The 21,674-nt window shown below is 38.4% G+C and overlaps 1 protein-coding gene across 2 annotated transcripts; it reads right to left on the reverse strand.

The window, feature by feature from the left end:
- Positions 1-564: 564 nt before the first annotated feature.
- im:7147486 (zinc finger protein 62) lies at positions 565-13,944 on the reverse strand. Of its 2 annotated transcripts, XM_046847135.1 has the most exons (3): positions 13,798-13,944; positions 6,697-6,830; positions 565-6,314 (listed from the first exon to the last, which is right to left on the reverse strand). In XM_046847135.1, exons 2-3 carry the CDS (start codon positions 6,762-6,764, stop codon positions 2,720-2,722), a joined length of 3,663 nt encoding a protein of 1,220 aa, XP_046703091.1. In that variant the 5' UTR covers positions 6,765-6,830; positions 13,798-13,944; the 3' UTR covers positions 565-2,719. The 2 variants fall into 2 exon arrangements, with proteins under 2 accessions (XP_046703091.1, XP_046703093.1); XM_046847137.1 differs by lacking the exon at positions 6,697-6,830.
- Between the last annotated feature and the right edge of the window lie 7,730 nt (positions 13,945-21,674).

Here is a 21,674-nt window from a genome sequence, read left to right on the forward strand (position 1 = left end):
ATGAATCTCAAACACATACAGATTCTTTGCAAACACACAGTTGTCTACTATCTGTAATGCAAAATTGTTACAGCTTTCTAATTTAGCCAACAGAATGGTATCAATAATATAAATAAATAATACATTAAGTATGAAAGACATAGAAGACTTAAGTGTTCATTGCTATTTTGTATACACTGTTGGCACGCTCTGTATTTTAAACATTTCCCTCTTAAATATTATATGTACTACTGTAAAGATAATCAATACAGTTAAGTCTGATGTACAACATGCACGGCATGGTCAAATATATGTGGAGCCCTGAACATCATACCCAAATCTAAGCAGTCAATAAATTGTTGCTACAAACGGTTGTCTAGCATGTCTTTGAATGCTGTTCTCTTCACTGGAAGTCCTGAAAGACCGATGTAGAAAAACTTGAGACTCCTGCACATAGTCATGACATTAACTACACTAAACACCTTTGTGTTGGATGCCAAAAAACACCAACTGCATGCCAGTTCTCCTTACCATACTAATTCTCTTGTGGCAGAATGGACAAATACCAAGAGTCACATTCCAAAATCTAGTGGAAAGCCTTTTCCCAGAAGTTTTTAATAAGGTTTAATAAGCAAATGAATAACTGAACATTTAAATATTTAGTTAACCTAAAAACATTCAATGGCACAGTATTTATTTGTACAGTATGGGATCACAATTTCCAAAACACTTCCATTAAACAAACTTTACTACATTCACAACACACAGATTATAAATTACACCCTAATTTACATTTTTTCTTCTGTTGTGCATGCACTTACCGAATATTTTTAAATGCTGTGTCAGAGTGTGAGGAAGATTAAAAAAGGCATAATTATTTACAAAATATAATAAAAGGACTGTTGTGGAAGGTGACCGGTATCTCTCACTACCCACACACACACACACACACACACACACACGACTTTTCTTATATGGAATATACCACCTTGCTTCAAAAGCTCAATGGGCCTCATTAAAAAGTCCAAGTTTGCAAAAACAGAACCAGACTAAATGTTTACACTGGATTTACATGTTTTGGAAAGGTTGGTTTATTTTATACTCGCACATGCAAACCACCACTTAATGATGACCACAATTTCTCACAGAGAGCTGTGAACATAAAATAAATTGTATGGATGAAAGCATAGAGGGAGAATATTAGGTTTTGTGACTCACCTCTAGATCAACTAAAAGATTTTTAAATAGTAATATTAATAATAAAAGTTTTTTAATTCATGACCTAGGTAACAGCACTTTTTTTTTTTGACAGAAAAAAAAAGTATAAGATGTGGCAGGGCTCAAAATTCTACTGGAAAGGGCTACTGACATTAAAGCATACTGGTGCCATGAAGAGGTGTAAAATCCCTCTACTTAATTAGATGGTGTACACATGACGTGAAAAAAGCATGATAAATCAGACCTTCTTCAATTGCTCCATTGTCTAGTTCTGATGCTCACATGCCCACTGTAAAATGCTTGTGTCAGTTGTGGTCAGCAGTGGCACACGTACCGGGCTGTGGCTACACAACCCAGCAGTGATGTACTGTTTTCTGACACCAGCAATTACCTTTTTAACAATTTCTGCAACAACAGCCCTCTGTAAAATTGGAAGACCCATGACCCTATTTCTAGTTCACTAGTTGTTCTTCTTTGGACAGCTTTTGGTAGGTAATAACTGCATACCAACAACACCCTAGAAGACCTATTCTGGAGGTGCTCTGACACCAGTTGTCTAGCAATCACAATTCGTCCCTTTTCACATTTGCTCAGATCCGAGACTGTTCACATGATGGCCACCATATGCTATTTCCTGACAGATGCCATAGATATAAAATGCAATAATCTATGCCATCATCAAGTCTGTCAAATGCAAAGTTTAGATTACTTCTTATTAGGGCTGGGCGGTATGACGGTATACATCAGTACCATCGAGTGAATTGTCAACCGTGACAATTTTTGGTTTATCGCATATGTAAATAAGTAAATAAAAAACAAACCTGATGAGGACCCAGAAATAAATCCTGAGCAGGAGGAACTTTTTATTAAGAGGTGCGACATCTGTATTGTGACAATGTACTCGCTAGCATCTTTAGCACAAGCTAATTGTTTCATCGCCTAACAATGAAACGTGCAAAAAAGAATACGGCGAAAGCTAAAAATTTCTCTTTTGGTGTAGAAAATAAACTTAATAAATGAGGCCCATTGTTGGTATACTTAAGTGTAAAGATAAAATGAAAAATTTTATCAAGTCAGTACCAACCATTGAAGCCATGCTTCCACATTACCAGATTTAAACACTTGCAGCTTTTACTCCTCAGTATTACAGTAAAACCTTTAACAACCTAAAATGCAAGCTAACAACTGGCAATGACAAAATCTTATTCAACAAAATAACTGACTGCTGCCAATTGAACAAATATGAATAGCCAACATAAGTGTCTCCATCAGTAACGAATAGAGACGGAATTGAAAAAAAGTCTACTAGTGTCTCATTTCTACTGATCATACCACACACCACAGACAGATGAAATGAGAACAACAGAATGAGTATCCAACATATTTACAAATTCATTATTTTGGAATCTATTGCAGTCACCATTTCTAAATTCTAATAAAATTGTACAAAGTTGAATGCACAAAAATGTCCCAAAGTATGTTATTTCTAACATTCTACATATCATTAAATCATAAAACACAGTTATGCAATAGGCTGAAAATCTTCACTTGGATCTGTGACATGAAAAACTAACTGTGACTGTGATTGTTCCCTGTTTGTGGCATCCATTTTTAATGACTCAGGTACATCCTTTAAAATAAAGTGTTCCCTCCTTTTGTGATTATTTAACGCACCCAGGTCTGGATAACCGAGATTGCAAATCTGGCATTTAAAAAGACTTCTCTGATGTTGATGCGTAAAACCTTTGTGTATTTCAAGACCAAGACCAAGACCGCCCAGGATGCGATGAACCCGCCTCCTGTGGTTTCTCAATGACCTTATGTCAGGATAGGTGCGTGAACAGATTTGACACTGAAATGGATTGGAATGACTTTGCTGTAGGTTTCCTCTTGAAGGCGGTAGTCCAGCTCCTACAGGACGATGGACCCTCCTCCTGTGATTTCTCAGGGTCTGAATATCTGGGAAGATGCGAGCACAAAATTGACACTGGAACTGCTTGATCTGGCTTGGTTGTACAATTTCTTTTGACAATTCCATGGGTGCAAAAGTGCCAGGTTTTGGTCTATGAACCTTCCTTAGATGGTCTTTCAGGGATTGGAGTTTTGGGTAACTGCGTTGACATATCTGGCAGCGAAAGGCATCGGACGAGCTGCTTTGTGAAATGTGTGCTGACTGAACAGTAGGTGACTCAGAATCCTTGCTTGTGTTATGAACGTTCCGCTTATGCTCCTCGAGTGCGGCATGGCTTGAAAATTTGCAACCACAAATCTGACATGTCAAACTTTCTCCTTGGCTGTGTGACAACAAGTGTCTCTTAAGTCCTTCAAGGCTGCTGAACCAGCGCTTACAGACTGGGCAACAAAGAGGTTTGAAAGCAGGGGTACAAGTGTTACCACGCATGTGGAGATCAAGAGCTAAAGAGTTTTGGAAAGTCATGCCACAGCGGGAACAAGAGTGTTTGTTTTCAGCTGTGGAATCCCCCTTGCAACTCCGTGAGAGGTGCCTTAGCAAAGACTTGCGTAATCTAAAGATCTTCCTACATCTGTGGCAAACATATGGCCCTGTGAAGGGTCTGTGATTGAATCGGGTTTTAAACAGATTTTGAGGCTCCTTTTTTGGATTTTGCACAGATGTCTGAATATTTGGCTCTTGTTGTAGCTGCACAAGTGATTGCTGCTGTGACCCTTTGTCCTCAACTTTCGGTTGTGAGCAAGGCTGATGTAATTGCTGATGTGCTTCAAATTCAGCCCAAGACTGCAAATTCTCACCACATTGGGAACAAATGTAAGATTCCATCGCATGTATTTGTAGATGTTCAAACAAAAGACGAGGGCAAGTAAAACTAGCACTGCACTCGCAAGTCACTTTTCTGGGAAGCACGGATGGTAATGACATAATGCCCCAGTTTCCACCTCCAGCACTACTACTTCCCTCCTGTCTTACTTGACTCTTTGAAACTGGGGGCAACACAAATATGTTTTCCTGTGCCGCTTGATTTCGCTTGTCCAACATTCTATTTCCCTGCAAAGTGTTTGGATGCCTTGTGGATTGGCACCTCTTCCTGTGCATATTCATATTATCTTTGCGAGTAAATGAGGAGCCACAATGGGGACATGGAAACTTTTTCTTCACCCCATGGATATTAGTTGACACCTTTCCAAAGGAATTCGGCTCGGTTACTTTTCTTGATCTACAAATCGCGAGGTGCTGATTTAGTGTAAAACGCCTAGAATAGCTTTTCTGACATCTGTTACAGGAAAAGCGCCTTATTCCACCATCAGAAACATGCACCTGAAAGTCTTTACTGATTAAATGTGTTGAATTTGTTGTTCCACAATTAGCAGACGGCTCTAAAATGATAACCTCATCATCAGTGTTTTCCTTGGGGGACAAGTCCAAATTACTGCAACTTTCTTCATCAGTCAATATGTCAATCTCAGCATCATCCAGTGGTACAGTCCATTGGCCTCCTTCTAATGATTCATTTTCTTTTGTGTTGCTCCCTGCCCTACCAGCAGCTTCAGAGGTTGAAGAGTTACTGGAATTGTCGGTTTTCAACATTTCATTAACATTCTCTTTTGACTGCACCAAAACAAATTTAGACTTAAGAGAATTTGATGATTCGTCGCTCTCTTCAATCTTTAAAGGGGTACTGGCTATAGTGTTTACAGCAACATTTGCAAAGTTTGATGGCTTCTTCACTGACAAAAGTTGTTCTCTTGCATTAGACCTCTCTCCAGTATTGCAGCTTACGCCATCTTTTTTGGCTAAAGCAGCTTTCCACATACATTTATGCGTTTTTAACCTATGGCGCCTTGTATAGCTCCGATTACACAGATGACAACGAAACAGTTTTTGCGGATACATTAATGTGAGGAAAGAGTTGGCGGTCCCAGCATTACCAGAACAGATATGGTTATCCGGGACAGGAATTACACTGATGATAAATTGTTGACAACGACGACAAAATTTGACTCTTTCCTTCTTATGCAAGACATGATGCATTATTAAGCTGTCCTTATTTTGAAAAACCCGGCGACAGACCCCGCACTGAAATCTACCGTCAACATTGTCCCCACAAAGCTTTTGACGAGTCTCAAGTGCCACCACAGGACATAAAGGCTTGGTCATAGTTACAACACAGTTTTTTTGTGAAAAGGTCTTGTCTTCTTGATTGGGGGTGCATTTTTCATCCTTTTGTCTTAACTGATTACCAGCACACTCAGTGTTTGATGCTGGAACTTGTATAGGTGCCCTAGGTGACACTTTTCGGGGTGGCAGAGCCCTCTTGCTTTGTGCTGGAGGTCTACAGCCCATATAGGTCTTGGCAATCATTTTAAGAAGTGAAACGTTCTTATCTTTTACTGTTGATTGGTCTGGAGACTCCCCACTGTCAGAATTGTTCACATTATCATTTTCTACAAGTATAGATTCATTTTTAAAGGATCCACTTTGTGCTTCTGTGGAACTCATGGGACTGGACGGGTGTGTTGGTAGTGACCCATCGTTATAGTCTTGTGAGATGGGATGCTGCATAGTATCCACATTACACGTAGATATACAATCGATTTCCTCAGCTTTGGAAAGTGTCCGTGTGTTCTGTTCAAGTGCCTCTTTAATATCATGGGAACAGCTCTCAGAAGGAAAAAAAGGATCCGAGTGACTACCGTCTGTCATGACTTCGATTTTTACAGTAGCATTATGGTCCAACTCTGATGAAGGTTTTTGTTCATCTGCCTTACTATGCTCACAAACAGCACCTATTTCCTGAAACCCTTTCTCACTTTGATGTGTGTGTGAATCTTGAGTTACAGGAGCGGGTAATAGCATGCACTGGTGCTTTTCAAGAAGTTCTTCGCTTGCAAATAATCCACCACATTGACTGCAAACAGGTGATGTAGCCCCTAGTGGACTAGAAACTTCATTGGCGTGAGAGGCTTGATGTACCAAGAGAGATGCTAAACCATGAAATGTGGCTGAGCATGCCACACAGCTGTAGGATTTTGTGGAGGAAGTCCCAGCCAGTCTTGTCTCCTGTAGCCCAAGCATTGTGGGATGCCAGAGGGAGGCAGTAATGAGCCTTGTATACTCAATTATGCCAATTCTTGTAGATTTCCTAAAAAAGAAAAGCAAAATCAAAATCAAAATATCATCAATAAAGAAAGAATGGTGAACTGTTTTAAAGTTTTACTGGAAAAAAATACTTGCTGACTTCTTTTCATTAGCTATTATTTAAAATGAGCAAAAAAGGATTAGATCATCATTATAAATTCATTGTATAAGGAGATCTTTGGATTGTTCTTGTCGATAAGGACAAAAGTCTGTGGGCACCTGACCTTAAGATTGATATATGCTTTCTTAAAATTCCATTCTACATTTAATCCACATTTGCTGTTATAATAACCTTCACTCTTCAGGGAAATTGTTCCAATATATACTCGAGTGCTTTTAGAGATTTGTGCTCATTTAGCCACAAGGGCATTAATAAAATCAGGTACTGATGTAGGGTGAGGAGGCCTGGGTTGCAGTCAGCATTCCAATTCATCCCAAAGATGTTCAAATGCATTAAAGCCAGAGGTCCACAGCAGGCTACCCAAGATCTTCCACTCCAACTAGGGCTGGGTGATATGGCCTACAAAAAAAAAAAAAAAATTCCCGACTTTTTCACAAAAAATCCGATTTGCGATTTAAATCGATTTTTTTCCCCCCTGCTTAAAATCAATCTGCATATGACAAAGAAAATGTTCAAAAAAAGTTTTAACTTTATTTAATAAAGTTTATTTACCCTTCTGGGATTATAACCCACTTTGGGTTAAAGTGCAATCAGAAACAACAAGCCAAAAATACAAGATACCATTGTAAATTGTAAAAATAGAATGTAACATAACATAAAATGAGCAAACCTACAAAGAAAAATGTTTTATGAGTGTTTTAATGTGGAACATCATTGAAAATGCACCTGAGGTTTGGAGTGGATTTGCCTTTATTTTTCTCCAAAACTCCACAGTAAATTGAGATAAAATTTAACAGAGTAATATACAGGGCACTGTAAATAGAAGTATTTGAAAGATTGAGCAAACCTATAAAGACATTTTTTTATGAGTGTTTGAATGTGGGACATGGTTAAAAATGCAGTGATGCTTGGAGTGATTGTGCCTTTACTTTTCTGAAAAACTCCACAGTAACTCTTGAAATAAGTATATAATAGACAGGGAGATTCGAAATAAGAATTATTTGAAAGATTGTGTAAACCTCAAAAAAATGTTTTATGAGTGTTTGAATATGGTTATTCAAATGCTCTATTTTTCAGTTTTTTTTTTAACGGAAACGCAGTACTGAAGCGTCTTTACAAGTATTTTGACCGCTCCCACCACCCATACCGTAAGTGTACGATTAGACGCGCAACACTAAACAAAGTGCGGCTGCTTAACCGTGTATTTTCAAGATGTGGCTGCTTAACCGCAGTCTTGTGCTGCCGCTGTCTTGTTCATTTCGTAGTGCCCTACATCTCTCCACTCGACAGCATGCCTCTGTTTCAGGTGCTGCAGTAAATTGGTGGTACTGCTACCTTTGCTTGCTCGCTGCCATGTTGTTTGTGTATCTCTATGGCAAATGCACGGGGGGGAGGGCTGAGTTCGTTCGAAACTATGGAAGCCCAGAGGGGCGCGTCGGCGGACATTAACGAGAAACCCGTACATATCGATGTAAACTACACATTCGAGTTAATCGATCAAATCGATTTATCGCCCAGCCCTAACTCCAACCCATGTAAACCATATTTCCATGAAGCTGGCTTTGTGTACCAGGCAATTGCCATGTTGGAACAGGTTTGGGTCTCCTAGTTAAAGTTAAGGAAAAATGTACTTCTACTACATCCAAAGACATTCTGTACAATTTTGTGCCTCTAACTTTGTTGTAACATTTTAGCGAAGACCAATATATGGCTAGCAAAGTCTGATAAACATACTTTTATCCATATAGAGTATGCTGGTCTATTTTTCTTTGGTTAATAATTTTCACAGGTTACCAAAAATAGAGAGAACAGACTGTTGTAAAACAAAAGCCCCATTATCCTCGATTAATTTTTTTAATAAAATTCTAATACATCCTCAATCAATGAGAAATATTTATTTAATTAATAGCATTTTAAAGAACATGAAAAAGAAGGTAAGCTCAATAAAACTATTTATTTTGTATATTTGCCACAGTATCTTCCAACCAGTAAGCCAAGACACAACTATTTTAAAATAGTAGTTTCCCTGTGTTATGTGCATGATTTCTTAAGCTCAATAAATATTGACCAATATATCGGTTTTGTCGAATAATCAGCACCGATATTTGCTGGAACTAATCAGCAAAAGTCAATACTGCTAGTTTTTCCGGGTTGCATCTGCACTGGAGCAGCTGAGAAGGTCCACTGTCAATATACAATACGAGAGAGGTCTCTAGAGGTGGATCACTGACACTGTATGTTGTTGCTATATGTTTTGACACGTGAGACTGGGTGCTGCAGCTAATTCATGTTGGTTCATAGTTTATTAACTAAAGCAATCAGATAAAATGAAAATTAGCAATTTAAAAAATGTATTAGTAAATGTTGAAATCAATTGTTTCTTTATTGAGTGTTAACGCCATGTTAGCATCAGGGCTATACACATGGCAGACACAGTCATTAAATCCATTATATTTAAATTACTATATAAGATTTCAGCTTTACATGAGACAAATAACTTAAAACACATTCAGGTGATAAATTATAAAAGATCCCTTGTAAACTTGTTTCAAGATTAAATTGTGTATCGTACAACCTACAGTCCAACGAGATCAAATGTTGAAATTAACAAACAATAAATAATACTTCTAAAGCATTCATTTCAGTTAATTCTACAAGCAATCCTACTTCGAAGCGTTACCGTTTCATATAAATCCAGTCATGCTTAAAATGGCAATCTTTAAATGTCTTTACAAAGGCCAGAGTAATAAAAGAAAATTAAATTTTATGTTTATTTCATTTATTTTATTGCGACGTGTTTTTTTTTTTTGCCCGTCTTATAAACAGATTGGTGATTAATCGGTTATCTGTTTTCGGGAATCTGTCAAATCCAATCCACTCCATCGGTTGACCTCTACTGGATACAAAATTTTTTCAAAAGTTTTTCACTTCTGTGATCGTGTCATGTTACTTCATTTATACATAATCTACTGTTTCTGCTTGTTATTTAATATATTAGAAGCTTAAAACAACTATTTAAGCTATTGCAGAAGTGAAATAACTGATCAAAAACTACTAATTAATCATTGCATTAATTTCTAATAAATCAATGAATCGTTCCTTAATCGTAATGTCTGGTTGTCAATTCCTCATAAGACATACAGTAATGGAAGTGCACACAAGCACTGCAACACAGCTAGAGGCAATCTGGACTGCATTGTAAAATGATTTGACAAATGTAAAAGCAAATATAAAACTACACTTCTTACAATTGACTACAACATCCAAATGGTGGATCATCCAAATGGTCATTGGCAAACTTAAGACGTGCCTGGACATGTGCTGGTTTAAGCAGGGGAACCTTCCGTGCCATGCATGAGTTCAAACCATGACGTCTTAGTGTATTACCAACAGTAACCTTGGAAATGGTGGTCTCAGCTCTTTTCAGGTCATTGACCAGCTCCTCCCATGTAGTTCTGGGCTGATTTCTCACCTTCCTTAGGATAATTGAGACCCCACGAGGTGAGATCTTGCATGGAGCCCCAGTCTGAGGGAGATTGACAGTCATGTTTAGCTTCTTCCATTTTCTAATGATTGCTCCAACAGTGGACCTTTTTTCACCAAGCTGCTTGGCAATTTCCCCGTAGCCCTTTCCAGCCTTGTGGAGGTGTACAATTTTGTCTCTAGTGTCTTTGGACAGCTCTTTAGTCTTGGCCATGTTAGTAGTTGGATTCTTACTGATTGTATGGGGTGGACAGGTGTCTTTATGCAGCTAACGACCTCAAACAGGTGCATCTAATTTAGGATAATAAATGTAGTGGAGGTGGACATTTTAAAGGCAGACTAACAGGTCTTTGAGGGTCAGAATTCTAGCTGATAGACAGGTGTTCAAATACTTATTTGCAGCTGTATCATACAAATAAATAGTTTAAAAATCATATATTGTGATTTCTGGATTAATTTTTTTAGATTATGTCTCTCACAGTGGACATGCACCTACGATGACAATTTCAGACCCCTCCATGATTTCTAAGTGGGAGAACTTGCAAAATAGCAGGGTGATCAAATACTTATTTTCCTCACTGTATATGATGTAAATAATGCTCTGACGCTGGGTTCATGTCGCATTTTACTGCAACCTCTCAGTTTTAAATCAGTAGGTTATACTGTAAATTGTAATTTGCTCCTTCTGCCCTTGGTGTCCGTGTATATTAACTTGTTGTAAATGATTGATAGCAAGGGGTTTAACAGGTCAGAGGCAAAAGCACCTACCGTATTTTCCGGACTATAAGCCGCTACTTTTTTCCCACGCTTTGAACCAACCGGCTTAAACAATAAAGCGGCTAAATTATAGATTTTTCCTGGGTTTTTCCCAAGCTTCATGCCACCAAAAAACTGAGCCCCATAACATTACACCAATGAAATTGCCAAACGGGTTCAGGCGAGCCAATGAAACTCTTTATATTAAATCAGATGCGCTCCCACTGAATCGGGCCGTACCACATCATAAATATAAATGAGGTTCCTCCGACGTTTGACCTGCCGCTCACTCGGACTGTCAACAGGAAAAGCGAATCATTCGTCACGCTGAAAACAACCGGGCATGAAAAAACGCACTTCACCTGTGTTCTGAGCTGCACGGCATCGGGAGAAAAGATTCACCGATGGTGTTTTTTAAACACACAACGATGCCAAAAGAAAAACTCCTGAGAAAAATTGTTGTGAAAGGAAGGAGGAAGACAGTGAACAATGACTTTCTTGGTAGGCTACTGTTTAGATACAAGCCGTGTAAAGGACACTGTCTTTCGTTAAACCTTGTGTAAAGTTCATTAGTTTCAATGTAGACACCTGCAGCTTATAGACAGGTGCGGCGTATTTATGTTCGAAATAAAAATCTTTGTAAAATTCAGTGGGTGCGGCTTATATTTCGGTGCGCTTAATAGTCCGGAAATTACGGTATTTTTATTACCCTGACTACCCTGTCAGACTGGTGAGTTTAATAGAATAACAATTGAATACACCTTCATTATTACGCAGAAAAGAAGAAAAAAAAATGCCAAAAAGGAACTACACGGTTAAAATAAATTGCAAACTTAGATCAACAGTTCAGTCAGCCATAAATTTTGTCTTCACAGGAGTCTTTTGTCCATTCTGAACCCAACTAAAAACAAACTATGCATAGTATTGGTAAAACAATCAGCTGTGTTTTCTAGTCTCTGAATGGGACAGCCTTTTTTTTTTTTTTTTAAAAAACACCAAAGCTACCCATAATGTGCACAAGTACAAACATCTAAACATAGAAAACTGGGGTTGTGGGGATCAATTAAGCAATACTGCATGAGCAAGTGTGCGGTTATCGTAAAGCAGTGTGATGTCCAAATGCAGTCATCATTTTTTAGGATAGGAAAAAAAAAACATTTTTTAGGATGGTGCTCAACTAATCAGATTACTGGACCCCTGACCAATTATCACATTACTGAATTACAAATGGTGCAATGAAATTTCAGTGTCCAATAATTTATTTTTAAAAACACTGGAACTCAAAATCAATTATTGTAATATGTTGTTTTTATTTAGTCAAGAAATGGAAGCTGAAACACACCACCCAGGCAACACCACAAAAAGGTCTCCTTCGAATGTCAGAACTCTATCAAGAAGGAGACTTGTGAGAGAAGCCACAGAGAAACCAACTATCACTCTGAAGAAGCCACAGAGATCAGTGTCTGGGAGTGACGTAGTGCTGCAGTCAACTATATCACTGCATAAGGCTGCACAAGCCTGACTAGTGTGGGAGGGTGCCAAGAAAGAAGCCAGTGCTTAAAAATGTCCATCTTAAAGCACGCCTGTCCAAGTTTGATAGGAAGTATGTGAGCTCAGCTGCGATTTGGGAGTAGATGGAGTTTTTAATATGTGACTGCAAATGTGTGGCAAAAATTACCCATGCCACAAAACACACCATACTTACAGTGAGGTTTGGTGGTGGCAGCATCATGCTGTGTGGAAGCTTCCCATCAGCAGGGGCTAAACATATTGATAGAACTGAAGAATTTTATATCAGTCCAGTATAAGTTACAACTAGGAAGCACATGGAATCTTTGATATCGAAATCTTCCTGGAATAAAACGCAGCCAGCACCAACATCCAGTAAAGTAGATAGTTAACATTTGTTGTGTTAATTATAATGTTTAAACACACAACAAATCTGATGGAAAATGGGAGCAATGTATGTGGTTTCTGTTCAGAAAAAAAAAGCCCAGACACCTGAAGGTCTATGTGAAGAATAGAGAAAAAGAGCGAGGTGCACACACACATAAATCCTGATCTTTTCATTTAACCTAGCCTCTTCTACACCTTGTTGCATGCACTTTGTTGTTTGTCTGGCTGCTGTAACATTACAATTTCCCTTTGGGACTAATTAGGTCTCTCTCTCTCTCTCCCCATGTATTTTTCTATACATCTAAAAAAAAACAATGCAACATCAATCGCTGTCAAAGCCCTTGTGCAAAGTTCTCGTAACATGCATCAGTGTTTTAGCTCATATAGGTTTATATAAAGACATCCAGATTGTTAGGGTCAAAAATCATAATCCAATAACTTCAGAACCAACAAAGACGTCCTACTGGTCCAGTAATCATGTTCTTCACAAATTGTATACATTTTTTTTTTTAGTTGTCTGAACAATGCAATATTGCAACATAATAAAACAACAATAACTGTAAAACTGCAAATCCAGATGTTCGAGTCCTTCAAGGGCAGGACTGAGCAGTTCAGGATGTACCACTGTGTCGGAGCTCAAGCCGGCTGCAGAGGATGGACATCAAATATATGTGCAACCCATTCATTTAAGTACTGTGCATAATCTTTATATTGATCCCTATTAAGATTAAATATGGCCCCTGCTTTTTGATGGGAAAAATAAATAAATCAGAGATCAGTCCCTGCATAAAGGATTCTTCGACATGGCGCGAATCGCTCCATTAGGTGGGTAGATGCATGTTAAAAGGCACGGCGATCCGTTTCCGGATTCGTTTCCGCATTTCGTCCTATACAACGCAAACATCTCTCCCGTGCATTAATATCATCATTATGCACAAGGCGGGATTTCCGTTTCAGAAATGATTGCAAATCATCTGGCGCGCGCTCATAGCAGGCCTGCGCATAGGGCCTTGCAGTGCAGATAGCGCGTGCACTGGCCACGTCTTGGCCCTGAAAACCCTTAATGCACCACCTATCAGTTACAATTACACATCGAGTCTTTAATAAAGACCAGCAACGAACCATTTGACGTCTTGGAAGTCAAAGCCCGAAACAGAAACTGTTTTCTGGCAGTCCGTCTAGAACTAGGAACTGACGTATCTGTGCATTTAAAAAACAGCATGTTACTCACGGGTATGAGAAATCATCCTTCCAGACTGGACAGCGTTGTGGCCATTGTCATCAAATTCGCGCAATGGACTGTTTCAGTCCACTGCCATGCATTGTCTGTACAATGCGCCGACTGCAGAGCAATGGAGGGACCAGCTGGACTGGGTGTTCCGAGACAGAAAACAGGAAAGAGGCGTGTACACAATAAAAGTCCTATTAGGTAACCCGTGTAGGCAGCCAGGATAAACACATAGATGCTTTCATAGCACTGTTAACCAAACACTTTTAGACTTTGCTATATATATATATATATATATATATATATATATATATATATATATATATATATATATATATATATATATATATATATATAGAGCATGTAGATCTTTTCCAGACTGTTACCACAAAGCATGTATAGGATGTTCTTTGGATGTGGTATGATACAATTTTGCATTTTGTGTTTACTTGAAATTGAAGAGCTGAGGGATATTTATAAGAGCAAATTGTGAGTAAATGTGGGATGCGATGCTCAAAAATCACATACCATACTTATGATCAGGTGTATATATAAATATATAATCTCTTTACAACAGGTTTACTGGCAGAGCTATTTTGTATTTTGTGTATTGTCTTTGCACTGTCTTGTGTTGACTTTGCACTGTCTTGTGTTGTCTTTGCACTGTCTTGTGTTGTCTTTGCACTGTCTTGTGTTGACTTTGCACTGTCTTGTGTTGTCTTGAACTGTCTTGTGTTGTCTTTGCACTGTCTTGTGTTGACTTTGCACTGTCTTGTGTTGTCTTGAACTGTCTTGTGTTGACTTTGCACTGTCTTGTGTTGTCTTGAACTGTCTTGTGTTGTCTTTGCACTGTTTGCACCAGGTTTCACACATGCACTTTATGTGGCGAGGACAATTACTAGTCCTTAGCCCTGTGTTTTCTGTTTCTGTGATTGTTGTTGTTAAATGTAGCATCAGGGTTCTGGAGGAACATTGTTTCATTTCACGGTGTACTGCATCAGCTATATATGGTTGAAATGACAATAAAATCTTCTTGACTATAAAAGGAAGCGCAGGGAGGGAGAATATATCGTATCAGTACCAAATTATATTTACTTACATTATTTTAATCAAGTATTTATTTTCATGTACTTCTACTTTTTAAAGTAGCTTTATAAATCTTTTACTAAAGTATGTTTCGTTTGAACTATTGCACTTAACTACGTTTTAAATCATATCCTTTACTGACAAAAAAAATAAATAATAATAATGCAAGGGGAAATTATTCCAAAATTCCGTATTGATTGGTAGGCAGAGAACAAACTCTCTAAACTCTCTAAAGAAATGAAGATAGAGACGGACAAGACAGACGCCAGAGACCCAGCTGAAAGCAAAAGGCCCTCGATTCGAAAGTTGTTTCAATGCATGTGCTCACTGTCTGAATTTGTGATTTCTCTCATCATCATAAATTACATTATAACATGATTTTTTTTTTTTGCTCGAAAGCACATAACATTATACTCGTCATGGACTCCGGTGTTTTTATTAATGTTTGTTTTTATTGGACTTTAGTTTCAATTACAGACAACTAGATTGAAATTTATATCCCCTTGTCCTTTTTGAACTGCACTAGAATTCCCCACCCTACTCTCGCTAATAAAACTCTGAGTACATTTTAAATGAGCTTCCCTTTTCTTTTACTTGAGTAGATTTTTAGACCAGTAACTTGACTTGTACTTAAGGAAACCTTAATGGAAATAGCATTTTTTTTTATTTGAGTAGAATATATGGTTATCACTTTGCATGCTGCAATAGTAGATCATATAGATTTCTGTCTTAAAAAAATTTCCCCTCAATATCTAAAAGGCCACAATTAGATATTTATTTAATAAATTTTCCCCATGATATCATGTGAAACTGGATCAGGTACTTAAAAAGATGCATGCTTTTAGCAAGGCCTACACATAACACACATCACATATAACCTTGTGCTCCAGAACATTTGATCACATGCACATGATCAACTTGTGCTTGTTAATATAATGAACAGCAGCTACACTAATTCCTCTTTACTTCTTCTCTTTCTCTACCCATCCAGAGGCATCCTGAAGTTCCAGCCCCAGTCACGTCCCACCTCATGAAGATTGTGGACCTTTAAAAAAGTAGATGCCGACCCCGCAAACATCCAGACCATCTAGAGGCGTACCAGTGCCAATTGGATCATACTTCATGTGGAGTTTGGACATTGGACCTCCTTGAGTGTTTAAAGGCTCTGGCATGGAGAAGCTGGTGTTGGATTTATGATGATTGCAAATGTTGAGCTATTTTATGAGTTGCTTAGTCGCTCCTGGTTCTATAACCTCAAATGACTGTGTAAGACTGTAGAAAGGATATTACTCATAATCTTACATTCCAGTAATCATGTTAGTTCTTACTCTCCAGTGTTCTGTATTGTTTAAAGATTATAATCACACTCTTGATGTCACCCAAATGAGGATGGGTTCCTCTGAGTCTGTTTCCTCTCAAGGTTTCTTCCTCATAACATCTAAGGAAGTTTTTCCTTGCCACAGTCTGCTTGCCACAGGCTGCTCATTAGGGATAAATACACATTGTTCACCTTAACTGTTAACTTTGGGATAATGTCTGTTGTGAAAAGTGCTATAGAAATAAACTTGACTTGACTTGACTTGACATGCATCCACCATTATAACCACCAATGGCTTGTTTATAAGGGGTAAACTGATAAGGAGCAAACTTATAGGCAATATACCTTTACATTACATGTACATTTGCATATACAACTTTATAACATTTAGACCTGCTTTAAAACAATGTCCATTGTTAAAATTGCTATACAAATAAAAGCTGAATTGAATTAATTAACAAAAACATAAAATGTACATTATCTGACATAATATGTAAGTGTTTGTTATTTGAATATAAATTATGTGTAAATTATGTGCGGAATCTTTCAAGTGTAGGCTTGAAGCACTCTTTTACATCCTCAGTTACATCTGTTTTACGTTCATATTTAATTTACTTTAGAAAGAGTACTTTGATTTGACTTTGCTATTTTAATGATTTTTAAAATGACATTTATTTATTTTATGTAATTTCTGTGTTAATTCAGTGTTAAACTCAACTTCATGTCTGGTTGAAAGTTATTTATTTTGTGTTTAAACAATACAACAAGCAATCTTTAGTAAAATCTTCCCGTACAGCACAAGCACACACAGTTCCTGTTTTGATACATAACAGTAGTACACACCATTCCTTAAATTAAATCAGGCCGTTCCTCCCAATTATTGCCAATTATTGTAGATACTGAATTATACGTTAAAGATTTTTAAATTAAAAATGAGTTGTTGAGAAGAGAGTTCATCGAAGTGGCCAGACTGGTTCAAGCTGACAAAAAGTCTACAGTACTCATATAACCAATCTACTGCAATACAGTGGAACCTTGACACTCGCAACCTCAATTGTTCGCGACTTTTCATTCGGAACCAGACTAAGAGTAACTCGCAAAATATCTGACAGTTCGCAAGAACATTTATAACAGGTAATTCACAATTTTTGCTTACAGTACATGTACAATTCCCCTTGAAAAAGGAACCATCAAAACGTAACCCCCGTGAGTATCGAGGTTGCACTGTTCTGCCCTCTTTATGCCAGCGTTGTTTGATTTTATACAATTTTTTTTTTCTTGTGTGCTCATTCACTAAGCTGAATAGCCAATCAGAGTTCTCTTTTTCGACAACAAGCTCCGCCTTCAGTTTGACACATTTACACAATGGCAGGCCGTGCATTTGGTACTTGGGCCTTCAGTGGGAACTTACCCGACTTAATCCACCTCTTTATACCACCACTATCACGTCGCAATTATAAAAAATACTATATAATCAATACTATACAAAAACGCAATATAACAATGCATGGCATTACAGAGAGAGAGGAATTTCGGATATGGAGGGTGAAAACGATTTTACTAAAGCAAGCTCCAAATCGCTACACTACAATCGCAACTGTGCCACCTACATCATCTGGAGCAGTTCAGAATCAATATTTGTCTAATAACATGACAAAAACATAAAAAATGAAAATAAAATACAACCTACTCACCAGAGATGCATACTCATAATGCATACTCATAATTTGCACTGCACCTCAGAGGCTGTAAGGCAGTGGTACCACTCGTAGGCACTGGTCTAGTGGCAAAAAAAAACTTTCCCGGGCTGAGACAAGCTAGTTTCAGGGTTGGCTGACCTCTTCTCACGATGTTTGGCTTTTCTTGAAAATGGATTTTTAAGTATGTCCAAGACCAAATAGTGTGGAGCACTAAAGATCTGTTTTGCTAGTCAAACTTGGCTGTAACAGTTTCCCTCTGACCAACCCATCAGAAGACGGAAAAATGCTGCCGCTATTCTGGGCCAGCTAGCTAACCGTGTGAGGCAAATTTGAAATCTGATTGGTTAAAGAAAGAGATTTATTTCTTATAGAGTCTATGGTAAAAAGGCCAGCAGTACCGACTTTGAAGGCACTGGGCAGATTAGATTGACATGGCAGCAAATAGAGGCTGAAATGTGATTGTAGAAAAAAAATCTATGTCCACATATTCGTACTGGAAGCAGTGCAGCCAAGTGAAACACTACAAAATGAGGAGAATAAACTGTTGTGAATAAATGAATACAATTTAATGGAACAAATATTAGAATTTAGGTTGTAAATGTAGGTCAGTGCTTCTCATAGTGTTTAGGCCAACAGAAAAGGCTTTGCTTCGCATTTACTACATTTAACAGACGCCCTTATCCAGAGCAACGTACAAAAGTGCTTTGAGTCTTTATCAATGAATAAATCAACAATGGTTTGCAAGATTACAAACTTAAGATACAATCGGCCTAAAACTCTGTTAATAAAAATTATAACACTTTTTTTATAAAACAAAGACAAAATAAAAAGTGTTAGTTTAAGTGTTCCCAGAAGAGGTGGGTCTTTACCCGTCAATTGGAAATAAGCCAGTGACTCTTCCCCTAAGAAAAAACAGTGCAAGAAGAGCTCAGGCAGCATGGTGTAGTTTGACGAGTGAAAGTTTTTGAGGTAAGAAGTTGCTCTTCCATTTTTAGCTTTGTAGGCAAGCATCAGTGTTTTGAATCTGATGTGTGTAACTCCTGGAAGCCAGTGGAGGGAGCGCAGCAGTGGGGTGCTGTGGGAGAACTTGAGCAGGTTAAAAACAAGTCATGTCGGAGCAAAAATTTGCTACGTCCGTAGCTGGCCCTTTTGGTACTAATAATGTTTTAAAAGTAATTCTACTTAAAAATACTTCAAAAGATGTGGATGAGAAAAATCTAAGTAGAGTTTATTGCAGTAAAACCACAATCAACCCTAGAGCATACTCATGACATGAAAATCAGTGTCAAAATCTTCATTTATACACATTGAACATCCCTTGATTACTATTCCATTTGGAAAATCCCCAAATTCTGGCCCTCCCCAGTTACCTTTATTTTAAAAAAATATATATGTGAATACGTCACTTAGGGGTTTGTTTGACCATTCTAATTCCCATTAACCTCAGCCTATTTAGGGTTGGACTAAAAAAAATTAAGAGCCATCTTATCTCCCCCATTTCCTTGCCATGTTTATTTTTACATCAGGCCACCACACACATGCACATGTCATTTTCTCAATATTTTATTTAATGTTATCATAGATTAGTGACAGCATGATTCTGCGTACGTGCTCCAATTAATACTAAATCATGTTATGTTTTTAGCCAGGCAAATCCCTGTACAGCACAGCCTTCCACAAGGCCCCTTGATCTTACTTAAGAGATTAGATCGCGATTTTATGCTAACGCATATGGCTGCTTAATAGGCGCTTTTCTTGGTACTCTGAAGACCACTACACCTGACCCAAGAATGTGGCCATCATACCGGCTGGTTCGTCCCCCTCGATCTCTGACGCTTCAACCCAAATGGACATATGCCTCCCTGATACCAACCTTTCCAGATATTGATAATAACAATGTTGTATCATGTTCTAGTGTCAGTGTTGATTCACATAGTAGTGTAGGTGGTCATGATTACAGGCCAACCTCACTTGTATGTGAGGACCTTACTGGTCAGACCAGTAAATATTTTACTGAGCTATCCTATGGTTTCTCTTCTGCACGTTCTCTTAAGTATTAGCTCTGTTCTCAAGGCCAGTCTGGCCCAGAACATTTCACTCAGGTACTATGACCATGTCAAAATAAAAATCCAAAAAATCTGCCCCTAGTAACTGTGTGCTGTGTCATTTTTTCTCCTAAATTTACAGTGTGCAGTCTGTTCATCAATATGAGTGTAACAAACTCACTGGTTCCACCCTGGAAGATAGACAGGCAATAGATCATAAAGTAGAGCATTCTTTATTTACTTTTACTTTTGCCCCAGTGCTTTTCTGCCCAGTACCCAATATGGGTCTCACCCACACTCTTGAGGTCTCAGTGTCCGCCGTTCACCGATTGAAGACCCTTCCGCTCTCCACTGCTTGGTGTCTTTCTCCCCCAGAGGCTCGTGTCTGCTTTATTGCCGTCGGCGGCAGACCGCAATGATTAGTCTCATCAGTTACAGGTGTAGTCTTATCGCTTGTTCCATCCGGCTCTGCCCTTCACTCATGAACCGCTGCCACAATGAGCATGAAGTTTAAGTTAAGTTTTACCTTAATCCATTATCCTACATTGCGCAGCTGCATTTTGGATCATTTGCAGTGAACAAATAGCGTTTAGTGGTAGATCTGCCAGCAGAGAGTTGCAGTAGTCCAGTCTCAATATTAAAAGAGATTGAACAAGCACCTGAGCAGCCTGTGTGGCTAAAAATGGTTGAATCCTTCTAATGTTTTAGAAAAGAAACCAACAAGACAGTTGATTGTCCATAGTTACTTCAAGGTTGCAAGCGTTGGCTGACGGAAAGCTCAAAAAGTAGTATAGCATTATCCTTAGATCCTGACCTGGGGATTAATCACCTGGGATGACCAGAAGTTTAGTTTTGTTGGGGTTGAGTTTCAGTTTAAGCACTTATCCATGATGATATGACTGCCAAGCATGCTAATATCTAAGCATAAGCTATGGTATCTGAGGGAATGAAGGATAAGATGAGTTGAGTGTCATCAAAATTTAAGTGGTAAAAAAACCCATGTGAGGATATAACTTCACCAAGAGAGTGAGAATAGAAGGAGAAAAGGAAAGGACCAAGTACTGAGCCTTGTGGGACACCAGTGGAGTGTCGACCAACTCCATGTTACCTGGTATGTGTGACTTTTAAACCATTCCAATGCTGCTCCACAAATTCCAAGGCTCCTGAGAGTTGACAAGAGAGTCTTGTGGTTGACCATGTCGAATGCTGCTGAAAGGTTGAGGAGGATGATTACAGATGACAGCTTGGCTAATCCAGCAGCATGTAGTTTCTCAGTGACAACCAAAAGGGCAGCCTCTGTGGAATGTGCTACTTTGGAGCCAGACTGGTTGGGATCTTGGAAGTTGTATTGTGGGAGATATACAAACAGTTGTTTAAAGACAGGAGAGAAGTGAAACCGATCTGTAGTTGATGATGTCTGATGAATCCAGAGCAGACTTCTTCAAGATGGGAATAAACTTTGCTCTCTTGAAGGCAGTTGGCACATGGCCAGATGCCAAGAATTGATGATTGTGGAGACGACTGGCAGAAGGCCTTCAATTCAATTCAATTCATTTTTATTTGTATAGATAGATAGATAGATAGATAGATAGATAGATAGATAGATAGATAGATAGATAGATAGATAGATAGATAGATAGATAGATACAACTTTATTGTCATTGCATAGTACAGGTACACAGCAACGAAATGCAGTTTGGCATCTACCAGAAGTGCAAAATGTAGCAGTCG

This window comes from Silurus meridionalis, chromosome 4 (genome assembly GCF_014805685.1).
Source record: "Silurus meridionalis isolate SWU-2019-XX chromosome 4, ASM1480568v1, whole genome shotgun sequence".
In the NCBI taxonomy this organism is placed as follows: Eukaryota; Metazoa; Chordata; class Actinopteri; order Siluriformes; family Siluridae; genus Silurus; species Silurus meridionalis.